The 19,181-nt window shown below is 30.2% G+C and overlaps 1 protein-coding gene and 1 long non-coding RNA gene across 5 annotated transcripts; both read left to right on the forward strand.

Annotated features, from left to right (window-relative positions):
• The first annotated feature begins 1,485 nt into the window (after positions 1-1,485).
• On the forward strand, positions 1,486-6,675 carry LOC120091149 (mediator of RNA polymerase II transcription subunit). 4 transcript variants are annotated; one of them, XM_039049021.2, is made up of 8 exons: positions 1,486-1,888; positions 2,039-2,204; positions 3,586-4,045; positions 4,541-4,600; positions 4,699-4,767; positions 4,860-4,903; positions 4,986-5,186; positions 6,095-6,675. In XM_039049021.2, exons 1-7 carry the CDS (start codon positions 1,597-1,599, stop codon positions 5,167-5,169), a joined length of 1,275 nt encoding a protein of 424 aa, XP_038904949.1. In that variant the 5' UTR covers positions 1,486-1,596; the 3' UTR covers positions 5,170-5,186; positions 6,095-6,675. The 4 variants fall into 4 exon arrangements, with proteins under 4 accessions (XP_038904949.1, XP_038904951.1, XP_038904952.1 ...); XM_039049023.2 differs by having other exon boundaries at positions 6,158-6,675; XM_039049024.2 differs by having other exon boundaries at positions 6,167-6,675.
• Positions 6,676-9,606: 2,931 nt separating this feature from the next.
• LOC150032875 (uncharacterized) lies at positions 9,607-14,280 on the forward strand. Its single transcript, XR_016524727.1, has 2 exons — positions 9,607-9,742; positions 14,046-14,280. It is a non-coding gene; the product is annotated as an uncharacterized LOC150032875 (long non-coding RNA).
• Positions 14,281-19,181: the final 4,901 nt, after the last annotated feature.

A 19,181-nucleotide genomic window follows, 5' to 3' on the forward strand; every position in this document is an offset into this window, starting at 1 on the left:
AATCTTAGTCCTCAAACTTTAAACAAATATTCATTTTCATTTTTAGATTTTTAGAAAGTATTTATTTTAGTTTTACCATAAAAATTATATTGACCTTTAACCGAAATGTGGGTGAGTTTATATTTTTTTATGCCTAGACTTGAGATGTATTGAGCAAGATGAAAATAAAGTAAAATATCAATAACAAACATGCCAAAATAACGAATGTCCAAAATTTTAAACTAAAAATAGTTTTTTAATTTTTTCACTTTGCCAGCTTATTCAAAATTAAGGCTCTAGAATTTTTAACGTAGCTAACTTATTTGGTAACTTGATCCTTAAAAAATAAGTCATCCATCTTGTTAAAGAGTTAGTGAAATCTTAATGTGCCAGGGATCAAAATAAAAATTGAGAGATTAAAACGAACATTTTTAAAAGTTTCAAACGAAAATAAAACAATATTCAAAGTAACTAAAAGAAATATTTTAAAAATTTAAAGACTAAAATAAAACATTAATTGAGGAACCAAAATAAGATTCAAATCTCAATTTTTTTAATATAATTTATATTTCAAAATTTAAATTATATAATAACTTATATCTTGCTATTGAGTTTTGACTATAAAAGGAAAGGAATTATATATATAGAGAGAGAGAAGATGCAAAATGAAAGGGGACAACAATTATATCCTAAATAGTGAAGTTTTTGGTTGAAAAGAAATTTGGGAGATGTATATAAATTTTGGGTTTGTCCCTCTTCTAAATTAGCATTTAAGTATTTTTTTTTCCTTAAAAAATAGATTTGAGTAGAATGACTCAGTGGACATGAAAGATTCAAACTAGATTATTAACACGTATTTATATTAGTTGAATTAAATTTGAAAAAAATATTATTAACTTAAGAAAAAGAATTTATATCATAAATAGTGAAGTTTTGAAAAGAAATTTGGAAAATATATAATATATATTTTGGGTTTTATCATTTTCTAAGTTCAATTTAAGTATGTTTTTTTAAAAAATTACAAATTGGATTTAAAGATGGAAAGTACAAATTTATCAATCAGTTGAGCTAAATTAAAAAAAAAAAAAATTGATTTAAAGATGTGTAAATTTTATATATGTATATATAATTTTGATATTCATGCTAAGGTTCATAATTATTTTTTTTCAAAAGAAGAGCTAAAGTTAATAAATTTACATTTACGTATATATAAGTTTCATCATCCTAAAAGTTTTTTTTCTTCGAAGAACGTTATTCTAAGAGTTGGATTCTTACATATGTATGCTTTTTGTTTTATATATAGTTTTAAGAAAAATTAATTTTTTAAATACAATATAAAGGAGATTCAAACATTTTTTAATCACTGGCAAAAAGAATATAGCACAATTGAATTGACATAACATTGAATAATTTCGGGAATGAAATATGAATTTAAATAAAAAGTTAAATTATTATTATTATTGTTATTATTTGATCTAAAAAATATAATAATTATTATTTTAAGAAAAGAAAAGGGAGGGTGGAAATTAAGAAATTAATTAGCAGTCGTCTTGGTCACACCTCCGAAGAGGCTTTTGGGGAAAGAAATTGGAAGCAGTGAACATCGGCGGAGGGTAAATGCGACAAACTCAGCAGCCAGCGCAGGGCCAGACTGCGACGGTGAGCCCTAACACTGCTCCTCCTCACTCTCCCGCCTCTGCGGACGACGCGCCGCCGAAGCAGGTCGCACTCGCCATGGACAGACTCGGCCACGCCGCTCGTCTCATCGCTGACATCAGGCTCGGTGCTGATCGCCTTCTCGAAGCCCTCTGCGTCACTGCCCAGCCTCATCAAAGCACGAAGCCCCTCCACTTGTTTCAGAAAGAAGACGCTTCCATGCGCCAACACCTCCTTGACCTTCGTGCAGTTGGTATTTTGCATCAGTTTTTTAAGAATTTTTTTATAGGGTTAAATCTACGATTTGAAGAAGGGATTTCATTTTTATGGATGAGATCATACAATTGAAAACAAGGGGTTAATATTAGCAAGATTTTAATTGTTTTACTTTTAATTTTGTTAGGAAAGCAGCTCGAAGAGTCTGGTGTTCTCAGCGAATCTCTTCTTTCGAGAAGTAATTCTTGGGGACTACATATGCCTTTAGTGTGTCCTGATGGTGCAGTGGTTGCTTATGCTTGGAAACGTCAACTAGCTGGCCAGGCTGGTGCATCTGCAGTTGACCGAACCAGGTTTGTTTAGACATTTTGCATTTACCTATCCAGGAAAATAGCTGCTCTAGGCCATGTATACGGGAAAACTACTTGAATTTGGAAGTTGACATTTCTTCATATTGCTTCGTGGTAATTTAGACTCGACTGGCTAAGTTAGAGTTCCCAAATTCACTTTTTTTCTTTTTAAAGAAGTAACAGGAAACAGAGCTTCCAGGCTCCGCTTGATGATATTAATTAATTCCGAAATAATTGATCAAGTATTTTGTATAAATATATGTGAGTTTCCATCTTTTGACATATAGGGAAGCATCGGAGGTTATAGCTTAGCTGTGTTGGGGTTAATTAGGGATATTCAGATTAGCCAGGGAAGAAGTAATTCTCGGTTTTGGCTCCCTAATCCTTTTTCTCCTAGTCTTTATGTGCCTCGTTTCCTCCCCAAAAGCCCCTTCATTTTTCTCTCTTTGGAATGTTGGAATGCCAAAAAGCACGAACTTTTTGCCGGGCAGGTTTTGCTCAACAAAGTCAACACTTCGGGATCACATTCTGAGGTATTCTTCGTCCTGTTTTGGTCCTTAGTGGTGCATTTGTGCTGAGGAGCTTTGGAGGATGTTGATCATTTGTTATGGAGTTACCAGTTTGTGCAGTTGATTTGGGGTCAGTTGTTGGACTCCTTTGAGGCTTCTGTTGTTTCCTTTTCTTTTTTGTAAAAATCTTGTGGGTGTGTTTGGCTTGAAAAGAATAGGAGGATCTTTTGATGGTTTGATCGGTCTTGGGATGTTCTCTGGGAAAATATTAAGTTGTTCAATACTTGTGATGGCCTCTATGAGGCCTTTTGTAATCATCAGTCAGGTGTTATTCTATTCGATTGAGACCTTTTTTTTGTAGGCTTGGTTTGGTCTGTTCTTGTGTGGGCTGTCTTTATGTATGCCCCTTGTATCTTCTTTCATGGTTCTCAATAAAAGTTTGGTATTTTATAAAATAAAAATAAGTGAATAAACGAATAAGAAGAAGAAGAACCTAAGTTGTTAGATGGATAGATGCATTGTGGAAATGATATTTCGTGGGCTACCATTAGGTTATGGCCTGTGTCAAACGACATATATTATTAATTTCTTATGTTCATTTTTGTCTTGTAACCAAATGTTAAAGGCCCTTGGATCCAATGAGATGATTATATAGTCACATTGCTTTTTTCACCTACAGATGGTTTTAATTATTGAACATATTTTCTAATACAGAGAGATGAAGTTGACTAATGAATTGGCCTTGAAAATGTTTTTGCTTTTACTTAAGTAGGGCATTTTCAGTTGCCCTGAAATTTTAATACGATAGATAAAATCATGTAATTATCTGACTTCCATTAGTTCAGGTTTTTAACTGATGCTTTACTTGTTAATAGGTTAGCTTTAAAGGCCTTCACGGACCAAAAAAGACGATTTTTCCCTCATCTTGAAGATGAAAATGGGTCGAATAATGAGCCTGCTCTGAAGAAGCCTTGTTTTTCTCATGGAGTGACAGATGTCAAACAAAATGAGCTTAATGATTCTAGATCACTATCAGAGATTCTAACATGTATGGAAAAGGAAGTGCCAGAGCTTAAGATTTTCACTTATGAGCGATTGGACTGGTTAAAACAAGCTTCAGCCCTTCCCTCTCAAGCAAATGAGAATTCAATAGGAGTATTGAAAGAACATAGCTATCATAGTCCTAGGATGAGCCCTGGATCACTTGGTGCTACTCCCGTTGATAAAGCTGGTGTAATTGAGTTGGTCATTCCTTCGGTTTTTAGAGCTGTAGTATCACTGCATCCAGTTGGTTCTGTTGAACCAGATGCTGTCGCTTTCTTTTCTCCTGACGAGGTACTCTATTTTGTGCATAAGTATTCATTGTCAAATTTCCTTACTCGTTATTCTGCTGTACGGACGACAAGAAAATTCTTTCAATGAATTGGGTTATTCCCTGACCATGCTATGGGAGTTCTTTACTCCTTATATGAGGTACTTTACCTGCCAGTTGCATGGTCTAAAGATATGCAACCAATTAATTTATGAAATAATTGGCGTGAGTCTAATAACACTCTGCCATAATTTTTAATGACCTAACTAAGTTCTATTTCTATTATTGAATATCATTGTATCAATGTTCATCATTGTATTTTATCGGATTTGAGACCAAGCAGACATGGTTTTCATTACAAATGCAATTAGACTTTCTTAGATTATTTTTCTAAAATTATTATCTATGCTCCAAGCCTCCACCTGGTTCTGATTTATTGCACTGATTTTCGTTGTCTTACTTGAGCACTTAAGTTGGTAACTGTTGCAGTTTATTTAGAACTTTTTGTGTTGCAACAGAGAGGCAGCCATGTACATGCCAGGGGTTTTTCAAATCATCATTTGTTCAGACATGTTACGGTACCTATCACTTCGCTCATAATGTCTACTTTCATTCACATTTATGGAGGTTGCTCTCTCTCAGAGAGAGATGATAATTTCGTTATATCTTGATGCAGGAGCATGCTGCCACGGTGCTGCAGTATTTTCTTGGAAATCAAGCAAAAGCAGCTCTATATCCTCTATTGGTAACATTCAATCATTGAATTTGTGGACTTGACATATTCTCTCTCCATTTCATTTAAAATACTCTCAATTAATTTGTGGTACTTTCTTGTAGCTTTGGATCTGCAGCTACCAAAATTTATTTTCAAAAGCTTGTAGGTGCGTCTAGGGATTTCAGTGCTTCTACATTTGGTTTTGTATGGATTTGACACTTTAATGGCGTGTTAATCTGGTCTTGCAGTAAATGTGGACAGCTGCTATCAGTAAACAAACAATCCGATTTACTGTTGCCTCCTGCCGTTCGCCCGTACAAGCAATTTTGTGCATCAAAGAACTCATCATCTGTGCCCATAACCTCATTGAAAGACCAGAAGTTGGATTCTGTTCAAGCTTTCCACATTGATTGTTTCTCAGGAGAACTATAGCACAATGAGCCGTACAGGTACAGCTGGAATAAAACACACATGTTCAAATTTTCAATTGCTTGATCATTTTTAAGCCTTTAATTGATTATGAGCTTTTTTTATCTGGTAACAGTGTGCAGTGTGCACCAATTCCTATTAATCTACTATTGTCAGCATTAAAATCCACTAAGCTCATTTCATGGCCCATACTACGACATTTAGTCTGAGTTTAGCTGTTACTTAATAGATACGGAACATTGCAAGGGAGCCTGTTATGTTATGCCTTGATGAGAGGGATATGAATCCGCAGAGATTACATCCGAGTGAGAAATCTTGAGAATATGAAAGTATAGTTAGAAAGGTTTAAAAGAACAAAAAGTTACTACTTATAACAATATTTATAAGACAAGCATTGAAATTTTCCTACGGAGTATGTGAATGAGGAAAAAGCATGTTGAAAGAACCCATGTTGGTTTTTGGGGATAGTCTTCACTTTTGGAAGGATTCAAGACAAGCATGATGTTATTAAGTTGCAGAGGATGCAAGGGAATGAGAAATGTTGGGGCCTTCAGGTGCCAAATTTGGATTTTAAATCTTGAGCCCGGGGCGTTACATCCAGTCTCTTCTCTTACATTCTGATTACTTTATTCTGTTCTACTAGAATGCCTTAATTCTGTTATCTTACACTACGAATGACCAAGCATGAGAGTGTCATATATAAACTCTCTAATCCCATTCATGCTTATGTTATCATTATTTTTTTTTATGTTCCCCTCAAATAATAAACTACTTTCTTCCTTTACCTGTAAACATAGCTAATACACCGTAGGAATCATGTAAATCTTCGTGTCACTTTTTAGAGTTTACGCTTTCTTTACTTGTCAATTTGTTTTCTGTCATAACATGTTCCTTGCCTTTCAACTGCACTGAACCTTGTTTTACTCAGCTTCACTCGTCTAATAATTTGTCTCACGGCCTTGTGGACTCCGATTCACATGTTATACGATAGTATGCACAGAATACAAAGAGGGCGCAGGCTGCTTGCTTCTGCGGCTTTTGGTTATTCACTAGCCTTTGTTGCAATTACATGACAAGGAGGGACATTCAGATTATTCATAGGAGCCAATCGTGATACTGAAAGAACCATCCAGTTTCTGATGTGGTTATTTTCTGTTGGCTCAAGTAGCTTGCCATTGTCAAGGCAAGCAAAGGTCATTTGCTTTGATTTGAGCAATTGCTAGTTCTTTTTCACAATTTGCTCGGAAGATAACTTTTGATTTCAGAATCACTTTTTGTATCTTGCGCCTTCAGATTCAAGTAAGGATGTTAGTCCTTTATTAGTACGAGCTTGTGTATGTACAATACTCTCAAGTTTGGATCGACAGAAGAATAGAGCGAAAAAAATTATAGTGCACATTTCAATGGACCAACTTTCAACCTCTATGGTAGATATGGTTATGGAAAACATTTTGTTGTGTGATTAATTATTCTTGAATATTGAATAATAGTTTGATGTTTGATTTATAATTTGTATTTTCTAATGAAAAATTAATTGATTTATTGTTTTGACAAACATATGGCATATGGGGTATATATATATTAGGAAACAAACATCCTAAAACATAGGAATATATAAATATGGGCCATATATATATGAATATAAATATGGAATATATAAAAAGTTAACATGAAGAAAAGTAACCCTTATGGGCTATTTGGTTGGAGGGAAAAGAGGGTGGGAATGGGAATGGGAATGGGCTGACAAAGTCTATGTTTGGTTGGTGAACTTTGTTTATTTATCTTCGAAAATGGATTTCTTAGGCATTTTTTAGCCACACAAGTGAAAGAATTACATATCCATTGAGAAGCGTGGGTTTTCACCTCTTTTTTCCCTTCCTACCACCATATAAATGCTAATATAGTGCCTTAACGTTGTTTTTAATAATTTCATAATAAAAATAAAATTGCACAAATTAATTATTTAAAATCAATTAAGGCAAGTTTTTTTTTATTAGTTATATGCTTTATAATTGCACAAGATTTTGAAAGTGATCACACAATTTAAACAAAAATAACATTTACTTGGGTGATCTAATAATATTCCTATACAACACAAAACAAATGTATTACTTATACCCAGGAAAAGTTGATAACATTTCTTGCACAATCAAACATAGTAATTTTTAATTTTCACATATACGATTTCTAGACATTATTTTTCCGTACACAATCAAACATAGTCATCAGTCATCCTTAATTCCAGGAATTTTATTCCCAGACATCCTGACATTGAGAAAACCTCAATCCAAACGGCCCCACACTTCTCAATGGGTATGTAATTCCATGTTTGTTTCACAGTTTTCAATCATTTGTTTGAGAATAATTTTCATTAGAGTTTTCTGTATGAGAATTGACACAGACATCTAAATCTCATGTTTGTTTTTTTCACAGTTTTCAATCATTTGTTTGAGAATAAGCTATTTTCAGGCATTCTCATTTCTTATGTTTTCTATTTTCTTTCAAAACTATGAGTTTTATCTTTTTCCTTCTTCATCTGTTTTTTCATTTTATATATAATTTCATTTAGAATATAATTAATTAATTAATGGGTTGTTTTTAAATATAAGAAAATGAATTAAAATATCTATAAATATAGCAAAATTTCACTATCTATTTGCAATAGACCGTGATAGACTATTATATGTATAATTTAAATTTTTCTGTCTATTTATGATAGACACTATTAGACTACTATCTATATCTATCTATGTCACAATAGACACAAATCGTAGTTTATCACGGTCTATCGCAGGCAGATAGACTATGATATTTTACTATTATTTGTAAATATTTTCAGTAGTTCTATTATTTAAAATAATTTCTCTTAATTAATACTAATTTAACAAAATCAATATGAACCTTTATTTCAATAAATCAACAACAATCTATAAAAATATTTACTTAACTTACTTTTACTATAAAAATTTATCAAATGAATGCAATTATTTTTTACATAAATTGTTAATTAATTAGCTAACAATATCTTAAATATATTGAATTAGTAAACTAAGATTAGTTCAATTTAGTTCAATTTTTCAATAATAATAATTTATTATTTTATTTTTAATAATCAATCAATTATTTATTGAGACTAATTTTAGTTTGATCATTCCTTTAAAACATATAATCATTATTGAATATTGAGGGATTTTCAAAAATAGAAAAATAAGAGAAATTATCTACACAAAATAGAAAAATTTTAATTTTCTTTGACAGAGGTTGATAGAGATTAATAGAAGTTTACCGGTCTATCACTGACAGATGCCGATAAAAGTCTATCAATGCCTATCATTGTTTTTTTCTTTCATTTCTATAAACCGTTTGACATTTTTTCTTGATTATTTATAATCTTAACTATTTGTTGTGATTAATTTATATTACTTCATTCATTATCAACATATCATATTTATAAAACATTTTTTAGTATTCTCTATTAATATATCATATATTTTTTTTATCACATTTATCACTTTTTATTTAATATATTGTTAATTAAAATATTTTTTCTTATATTATTTAATTAAATTCAAAATTACTAATGTTGAATTTAATTAATTTCAAACATGATCAAGTAAGATTATAATTAATATGATGTTCCTTAAATATGTTAATTGGTTAATTTTAATTATAAATTGCTTATTTTTTAAAATCTATAATTAAAATTATTATTGATTCTTAATTAATGAATTTTTATCAATATATTAAATAATATTTATTTTTTAATTAATTAATCTATTAAAATTATATAAGATTTCCATGCTTAATTTTTCAAAAACAAAAAAACGTACTTTTTAAAAAAAATAAATTTATGATACTTTTTTCACTTTCTTTAATTTAGCTACATTCTTATATCATGGAAGTTCACTTTTGCTATAGTACATTATCAAACATATAACACAGAGATGAAAATTGATATATGTTTTTAATAATTATTCTTATTTCCTTGATCCCTTCTTTTCCGATTTGATTCTCCACAAGCTTCATTTTCCCTAATTTAGCTCTTAAGATGGTGTAGCAACATGCTTTGAGGGCTTGAATCGATTAATTTGATTCAAAGGAAAATAACTATTCTTTGTTTTTCAATTACACTACAATAAATGTGTGCTTCTATGACACAAGGGTGTAATCCAAATTGATATAGAAGAGGGAAAAAAAACTGTGATAAATAAACAAAATGTGCCAAAATGGTGTCAAAAATGCAAGTTTCGGATTTTTATCATTTATGACAGTTTTCTAATGTCATCGATTTATGACGTTTATTAACTGTCATTAAATGGGAACCCTCGACTCCCATCTGGTGTGGAATTCTTCCTCATCTTCAGGTACTCTTGGTCGCGATGCACAGCGGGATCTAAACGGATCTCGCCTTTTAGTGAGCCTTCGTGGTTCAGATCTGGCATGCGACGCTAGTTTTGGAGTATTCTGTCATTTTTCTTTCTGGTTGTGAAACCTTGAACAATCCATGAGAACATCAACAAGAGACTCGCTGTCGTCATGGAGAATGAGAAATATAAGACCTTGAGGAACTCTAAAGGTAATATGTTAATTAAACTTTTCTCTTTGTGTTATTGCACTGATCTCTAGACTTTGCACCAATTAATGGATGTTTGGGTGATTTCATTTTCATTTTTGATATTCAGCTTATTTTTTATTTGATCATTTGTATCTTAGTTAGGACTTTAGCTGAAATTGCTGAAATTTTGAATCACAATCTTGTGATAAGACACAATAACCACAGTCTAATGAAATCATCCCTCGGTTTTATCACAACCAATTATGGTATCAACTGAATCAGAGGCGAATGAGATTGTTTTACAAAACCATGGGAACATATTTATCCCAATTACCCAAAATCAATAACATAATTACTCGAAACATTTTTATTTTTGAGAATGAGTGGAAATGTTCAGAAAAGAGTTCATACTATGATTGGAGACTTCTGTAGGTTCCCTCAACTCAAAGCCCAAATCACACAAAATATTCGGTTAAACTTAGACTTCGCCAATGGAAGTTCCTCCTAGTTGGTTTATCTACAAACTGAAACCAATCAGTTCTTAATGTTTTTCTCTTTAAAACTGTCTTTTAGATATATATATGGGTATTGCATATAATTTTTTTATTTATATTTTTCAGATCACATGTTTGAAGTATTGGTGAAAGTGTTTAAGAACTTCATTGATTTGTTTTAGATTATCTTCTTGTGGATATGAAGATTAATACTTTGCTTGGTTATTCAACAAAAGATGTACATTTGATTGCAGATGCATCTAAAGTGCAACATCATAACTTGAAAAGCTATAGACCAAATATCGTTTTATTTGTGGTTAGTTTTTGTTATTTTTCTTAGGCATGTGAAAGCATATATTTCACTATTATCGATTTTGCTTTACATTGTCTTCTCGTGGATATGAAGATTTATACTTTGCTAGGTTATTCAATAAAATGTGAACATTTTATGACGAAGACAATCTAAAGCAAACGTAAACATTTTTTTTTTTTGCTAGATTCTTCGTAGCATCGCGATGTTACTGTACAATCGTCCACTGTATAGTTTTGAACTCTTTCGAAATTCTTCCGATTTTTGTTTTCAAGAATTTGGCCGGGAACTTCACGAACGACTTAAAACAAATATTATAGACTCAATTACAAATTAATGCCCAAAAAAACATGGGCCCTTACAAAACAATTTTGTAAAAAAAAAAAAAATTGCGATAACTCTATACAGCTCAATCTCGAAACATCCATCAACGCAAACCATTCAACACAAAATTTATCATATGAATAAATAGAATGATTTACCCACCAACACTGTAAAAATCGTTCTTAAAATTAGGAAAAATTGGGATAAAAACCAATGATTCTAATACCAATTGATAGAACTCTATGAAAGGTTTTTGAGTGGAGCACAGGATTGTCCCGATTTCCCAATTTCACAGAACACAGAATTTTACAAAGATGAACAGAAAATTATGCATTTAATTTAGAAATTAACAGCATGCTCAAAATGAAATATAGAAATATAAATTAGGGTTCAGAACCCTTACCTTTGAAGAATAGTTCTTCAATTGAAAAGTCCCTCAAACTTCAATTAGGCACCTCCATGAAGGAAACCTTGGTATTCTCTGAGTAAGAATCCAGGAAGATGTAGGGGCTCTAGCTATTTTGGTTGAGAAAAATTAGAGTGAGAAGAGAAGATTGGGAGATATCGTAAGAATTACATAACTATTTTGTAAAACCACCCAGATGGAGAGAAAAAACTAAACACATCTGTTCAACTCCTCTTCCCACGTAGTGGAGAGAAAGAAAGTAACTCCCTCCCAAAAAATAATTTTAATAAATAAATAAATCAAATTAAATTTATTTATTTATTTAATAAATAATTTAATATATATTCATATGATAACTACCTTATCATATAATATATATTAAACTATATGTTATATCAAATATAACATATAACCTATAATTTTAATATACAAATGAAATACAAAGGAATTGGTAATTCTATTTAGACTTATGGAGTTTTGTATAAAATTCACATTTATTTATTTTTTTCATATACAATATAACCTATAGTTTCCTTTTTCTCACCAATGACTTTTAATATAAATCACATTTATATTAAATTTAACTATATGAATCCAATTCATATAATTAATATTTGAATCATATTCAAATATTTATTCCTCTCATAAATATTTAGTATTATAATGTATCAAATACATTATAGTAATTATATCACATATTAATTATATCATATATAATTAATTCTCTCAATTAATTTGAATAATTCACATTAATCCAAAAACTAATTCTCATTAATTCTCGTTGAGCTATCAAAGAGACCTCATGGACCTGTATCTTGAAGCTCCAACGACACGTGAATAATTAACTAAACTCCTTTAATCAAATTATCCACCATCCATTAACTGTCGCACACTTCACTAAAGGTTGACAACTGCACTCTTCGCACTACAAATATATTTCTCTGTCTATTGGATATAATCAGTCAATAGTACCATGACCTTCCACAAATTGTTCGTAAGTACTACTGGACCAAAATTATCGTTTTGCCCCTATAGTTACATCTAACTTCTTAAGTACCACTGATCCCTTTAATGAACAATAAATCATAATCCAACTATGATTAAACTCTTCTCGGGCCAGGAGAGGGTGTGGCGCTACATTGTTCAAGCCCCAAAATCAGTTCTTAAGGGAGCGATTTATTTACTTACCCTGACATCGGGGAAAGAGTGAATTCCTTCTTGTGTAACTATGTTCCTAGCTCTCCAATAAGATGAATCCCCAAAATGGTAGACTCGTTGAGTCGACGATCTGACCATTCTCACCCATACAAATCAAATGACCTCCTTCATAGGCAAGAGTTCATAACTCACTCAAAATTCATGTCATGTTACCTATGATCATCCTGGTGAAATGTGATTCTTTATTATGAACGACGTTATATAATGAGACTAAACATTTTGTGGTCCGATCTTATACAAATTCCTTTGTATAGATATCTCCGCTCACATGTTTCCATATGAAAATCAGGATCAGATCATTTGTAGCACTCTACAACAATTGTAACATCTACAAAGCGAGCCATACTCGTAGTATCACCAGGATAAGGTATCCAGCCTTATCCATCTACCACAGACCATTTAGGTTATCACTTAAACATGATCCACCTGTATGTCTCTATATACACGTTTAAGCTACAATATAATATTAAATCTTAGTTTATTGGTTTGTGGTTAGTGCAACTCAAAATGAAATAAAACATCATATATTTTATTAAATAAATAAGATGTTTGTACAATACAATTACAAATATAGGAACCTACGAGATTTAGGGCATCAACCACAACAGAGTTCCCCGTCCCCATCCCTGTTGGGGGATTTTACCCCCATCGAGGAAACGGGTCTCCACGGGGACCCATTTCCCGTTTCCCCTTTTGTTTCCCCATGGGGACTATTTTTTTTTAAAAAAAAATCCTCTAAAATTCTATTTAGTTTGGGCTTGGACACTTTAGTTGGACTTAGATTAGGCTAAATGTAAAAATTTAAATACATATATATAAGCCTAATTGGGACGAGGTCAGGGATACCCTCCCCATTCCCACCCCGTCCTCGATTTGTTCTCATCCCCAGACCCAACCCTGCGGGAAATTTTGCCAACCCTATCGCTTAAGCAAGAGTTTCTATTTTGCAAGGGTAGTTAGAAGGTCTGAACTAAGTGCTAGCCCTGAGAACCATTCAAATTCCATTCGATATGTCTATGACTTGCAATTGTAGTTGTCACATTTATATAAATAATTTTTTTTTTGTGACTGAAGAGCTTTTCCATGTTTGTGCATCGTAATTCATAATTATTAAATGGTATGTTGTTTCTACATCTATTTCAACCATGATTTAGAACCTACATCTAATTTTGTGATATTAGTTTAAATGACTTCAAGGATTTAGGGTGAGTTATTTTTGTTACTTTATTGTGATATATTGAGTTATATATTATGCACTAATAATTGGTTGAAGTAGATTAAATTTCTCTCTTTTTTGGCTAGGGCTGGAAGAACATCGAGGTATGTTAAAATATTATTTTTGTTGATTCTAGAAAGATGAATATGATGAATGACGAATGAGAATGATGTTAAAAATTACATGAATTTTACATTACGGGTTAGAGATGCTAAAGTTGTGTAAGCATTTGTAACTTGGCTAAGAATTGATACCTTTTATTGACATTACAAAGGATAAAACCTTCTTATATTGTTTTCATTGTCAATATTGATGTGTAAAGCTGTACTCTAAAATTATTTTTATTTTCTTACTAGGTTTTGCAAGAATCCATTTGGAGTAGTGAAACCACAAAGCAATTGATTGATTTATAAGACTTTTTGTAGGGTTGGTGGCAAAATTTTGGTTGCAATGTATTTATTTCAAGCTTGTTTGTAGATTGTACTTAGCTAGCTTATTGTAAAACCTTTACCAATGGTTATTTGGTCGACCTCTTTGTAAAAACGCTATGAACTTTATCATTACAGATATAAAAGTCCTTCATGTTTATATTGTTTTTTTAGTGTTTTAATAGGATAAGTTGATTATAGAAATCACGTGTGATGATAGGGTTCAAAGAAATAACAAACTATCAAGCCATGTATAATTTTGACAATACAAAAGTATCATAAATATGAAATTATGTGACAATAAAAATGAATTATGATAGAACATTTATTGACATAAAATATTTGTCATGGATCAAATATTCTTGACAAGAAATGTCATATTTCACATATTATTGATAAAAAAAATGTCACTATATATTCATTTTTTACATTTTAGGACTGTCGTAAATACATATAATACTACAGAAATAAGCCAATTTGGATTCAATTGATGACACTGATAATATGTCATAATAAACTTGACGATGACAGTTTATAATTGTCAATAATTATTCATTATTTACATTTATTTATTGTCATGAGAAGACCAATTATGACATTTTTAAAAAATTGTCATTGATGTTCATACATTTACAGGCGATACAATGAATGAAAATAACTGTCACAAATTTTAAATCCGATGATTTTTAAATGTCATAAAATCCCAATTTTGTTGTAGTGTTAGTCAACATACAAAATGTATGGAACTACATATAAACATAATCTTCATTAAATTCTAAAAAGACTTTTAATCTAAAAAAACACAATGACGTTTTGTTAATTACATGACCCAATAAATGCATGAGATTTAAAATAAAACAAATGTGGAAAAAAAAAAGGGAGATAATTAGAAAAACCTTGAATGATTGGTTTGGAACAAAGAAGATAGTTATTTTGTGTTTTATAGTTCGATAAAATACAAATGCATAGAACTTTTTTTTAATATAATAAGAGTCGAAGAAATTTAAACCACAGGTTTCATGATTGTTAATATATACAATGATACTCTCTGACCAATTGCATAAAATTATATATATAAAGTGAGAATGTATAACTTTTTCTATCCGAATAGATCATTTATTATTATTTTATTATAGAATTAGAAAAGATTTATATTTATTAATTATTGCATCAATTCATATTTCATGAATTAAAAAGACTTGATAAGTTTATAATTTGTGGGTTGAGGGACCTTTTTTTTCTCTAATTATATTTATTTTGTTAATTAATTTGCATATGTTAATAATTAACTCTCGAACCCAAGTGACTATTCATCATCATCTCATAAGTACCTCTACTTGCTATCATTGCACCTGAAAAGAAGGTAGAATAATAGAATGATGTTGAATCATTGTAGTTTGGGATAATCATTTATCATGGATTATTTATGGCGATGAATTGAGTTGATATATTTTTAGTTATAGAATTTATATGTCTGTAGAATTATATGTTTGTGTTTGAAGTGTAGGATTATTTTGTCTGAATTAATATGTCTGTGTGAATTGAGTTCATATGTGTGTGATATCTTGTGATTATTATTGTTTGAAAACTTTTTTATTCAATAATTTTATACTTTTTTTTAATAAACTATGGAGTGTATTTTGTTTTAAGTATGCATATATCATTGGGAGTTTTAGGAGTGGTGTTTAGGGTTCGTTTTTGGATCGTGCATTTCAATTTTTTTAATGTAATCAATCATTTTACAAATTTTTGCATGTGACGTATCTAATTAAGTCGGACAAAATTATATTGGGTCCATTGAAACAAAACAAGTTTGGATTTATATTGTAAGTGAAATATTCTCGAAATGTAATTATACTATTATGGTCATGTTACATAGTTGACACAAAAATATATAACAAATGTCCACACTCTCCAGCCTTGTTATATGACAAATATATATATATTATGATATGTGCCAACAAATGGCCAATTCCACTTACATAAGAAAATTATATAAACGTCCATCTAAATCCTCTATTTGATAAATATTTTCTACAATTTCCTTATGCATCCCAAACTTTAGTTCATACTTATCTATTATCATGATACAAGTTTTTGTTTGGATTAACTTGGATTTTTGTTTAAAAATCATTTTCATTTTAAACATATTTTTTATAAAAATTGTTTAAAATAAAAACACTCATGTGTTTGGCAACTTTTTCTCAAAAATGGCTTTATATACAAGTTTGCTTGGTTTATTATATATTAAAAATGCTTTTATTAATGTCAAATTACTATAAATGACGACTATAAAATACTATGAGCTGATAATTTAAAATAATGGTTGTAGGAGTTGGTGGAGATGGTTGCCAGCAGAGGTCGTTGGAGTTCATCACCAACAGTGGTGGCTAGATGTGGCCGAAGGTGGTGGCCAAAGTAACAACGGAGGCATTAGTAGTGATGAGGACTGAGTGCATTGTTACAAAGTTAGTAGACATGAATATAAAATATCAGTGACATACAATCCAACTCATAGCCACTCATAACAACCTGTACTCTCACTCCAACTTTTGTTTGGTCCTTGTACTTTCAACTTTTATTTACTTTGGTCTCATGCTTTAAAAATGTTCATTTTGGTTAGTTTTTAAAATTTCAAGGATAAAAATGATAGAGACCAAAGGAACAAAAGTTCAAAGTACATGGATTAAAATAAACATTGTGAAAATATAGAAACTAAAGTAGTATTTAAACTTTACATGTTTGTAATTTGTTTACAATTATGCCACGTATAATGTATGATTTGTCAAGTACATTAAAATCATGCCACGTATTGTTCTTATATATATATTTTAAAGAAAACTAGATTCACATAAATTATTGAAAGTGACTAATAAATCTAGGACATACAAATATATGGTACAAAATAATTGTTTTCATTCTGTATATTAGAAAAAAAGATATATGGTATAAGGATAATGGATGTCTTTATACGTCCTAGTGAAAATTGGTTTGTGAGAGAGAGCAATTAGGCAATTAGGGAATTAGGCAGACGCCAAATGATGGTGAGCTCTCTGCTTTAATATTTCTATGGCTCTCAAGGCTGCCCTTCTCAATAGGGGATATCATGATATGAATGACAAATATCTCTATGCCTTACCCATTTGTGAATAATTCACTATCAATAGCTTTGTGGCTCATAATTTATACCCTTTCAATCCTAGAGATAATATCAGATACTCCTTTTATGTCCATTTTCCAACTATAATATGCATTTATTTTGGTCTAAATGTTTAAGGATAATTGACACGCATTACTTCTTTCAAGGTTCGATGTTCGAATTTCCCCTACTAAGGACATTACATTATGCCTTATCAAAAATTAACGAAAAAATTGCATCTATAGCTTTCATTTACTTTTTTTTATTTTTTTGGGTGAAATTTTGAGGAGGTTTGAGTTTCTTGGACAAATTAAAAATTTGAAGGTTTTTGGTGATAGTTTCATTGATAATAATTGATTGATGTGAAGGATTCATTTCAATTTCAAAAGATTCTCATTTGTAATGAAAAAGTTTAAATTATAATTTTTGAGCAAATTTAAAGTCATTCGTCTTCTTTTTCTTTCTATTCTCCGAACTTACAAAAAAAAAAAAAAAAAAACTTCGATACTTAAATATATTTGAGAGTGATTTTTAACATTTACCATTGTAAAAGAGACTATTGAAATATTAAAATGATTTTTTGAGGGTTAATTTTTGTTTTCAAAAGATATTTTTAAAACATCACAAAGGACCTTACATTTGAGAGGGGGGGGGGGGGGGGGGGGGGGGGATATAGAGAAAAAAAATTGGAAGGGAAATAAAAAAGTTGAGAGAAATAGAAAGCTAAAGCTCTATTTGGTTTGCAATCCAAATTTTGATTTGTGTTTTCAGATTTACTGAATTTAGTGAATATGTGTTTGATAGACAATCCGAATTTTGTTTCTGAAAACAGTTTTCAAAATCTATGATCAAAACAATACAAATTCTGAAAACAACATTTTTATGTTTTCATTATATCTAAATTTGAATTTTAAAATTTTAAATACATAATTATATTAAATAATGTTAAAAGCATTTAAAAAGATAACATATGTCATATTATAAACTCAATTCAATTTTATTTTTTAAAAATATATTTATTATGTAATATATTATAAATTAGGTTAAATTCTATATTTGATCCTATTGGTTAGGATAAAGTTAAAAGTTAATCCATATAGTTTTAAATTTTAGATTTTAGTTCCTATGTTTTGATAGAACTTCACATATAGTCTTTATAGTTTGTTAAATTCTTTTAAATAATCTCTACCATAGGGACTATTTGTAAAGCCTTTGTCAAATCACTAGGGTAAATTCAAATTAATCATAAGACCTAAATTTTAACTTCTTCCAAACCATAGGAACAAAATTTTCAATTTACCCTAAAAATTTATTATCAACTAATATTTAGTGGGTAACTATAACTAGTTTACAATTATTTAAATTGGAATTCAATTTCTAAATTCTGCTACCAAAGAGTTTGCAATTATTTAAATTAGAAAATTGAATTCTACTATCAAACATATATCTAAAAACATGAAATATAATTCTGTTTCTATTTAATACCTTTTTTTAAATTTTTGTTTTCAGATCCTCTATCATACAGGCCTAAGGTTTTCTTCCTATCCTTACTCTTAGAGATCTTGAGATCAAGAGGGTAAAATTTTTCAAAAAAAAAAAAAAAAAAAAAAGGTTAGCAAAAGAGGTATATAAAGATTAGTTAGATAAATAAAGTTAAGAGAGGAAAAATAGAGAGGAATAAGAATTTAGAGAAAAAAAAAAAAAAAAAAAAAAAAAAAAAAAAAAAAAAAAAAGTTAGTGAGATTTAGAAATATAATGGAGGAGACAAAGTACGAAAAATGATTACAATTTTTAGAGAGAATAAAATTAGAAATACATATAAAAACTTTAGAGAAAAATGAGAGAGCCGCAAAAATTATAAGAACTTTAAAGAAACAAAAATTCTAATTCTAACTATAAATGCTTAAACCTTACATTTGATCCCT

This window comes from Benincasa hispida, chromosome 11 (assembly GCF_027475165.1).
Source record: "Benincasa hispida cultivar pf3 chromosome 11, pf3_genome.v1.1, whole genome shotgun sequence".
NCBI classification, from domain to species: Eukaryota; Viridiplantae; Streptophyta; class Magnoliopsida; order Cucurbitales; family Cucurbitaceae; genus Benincasa; species Benincasa hispida.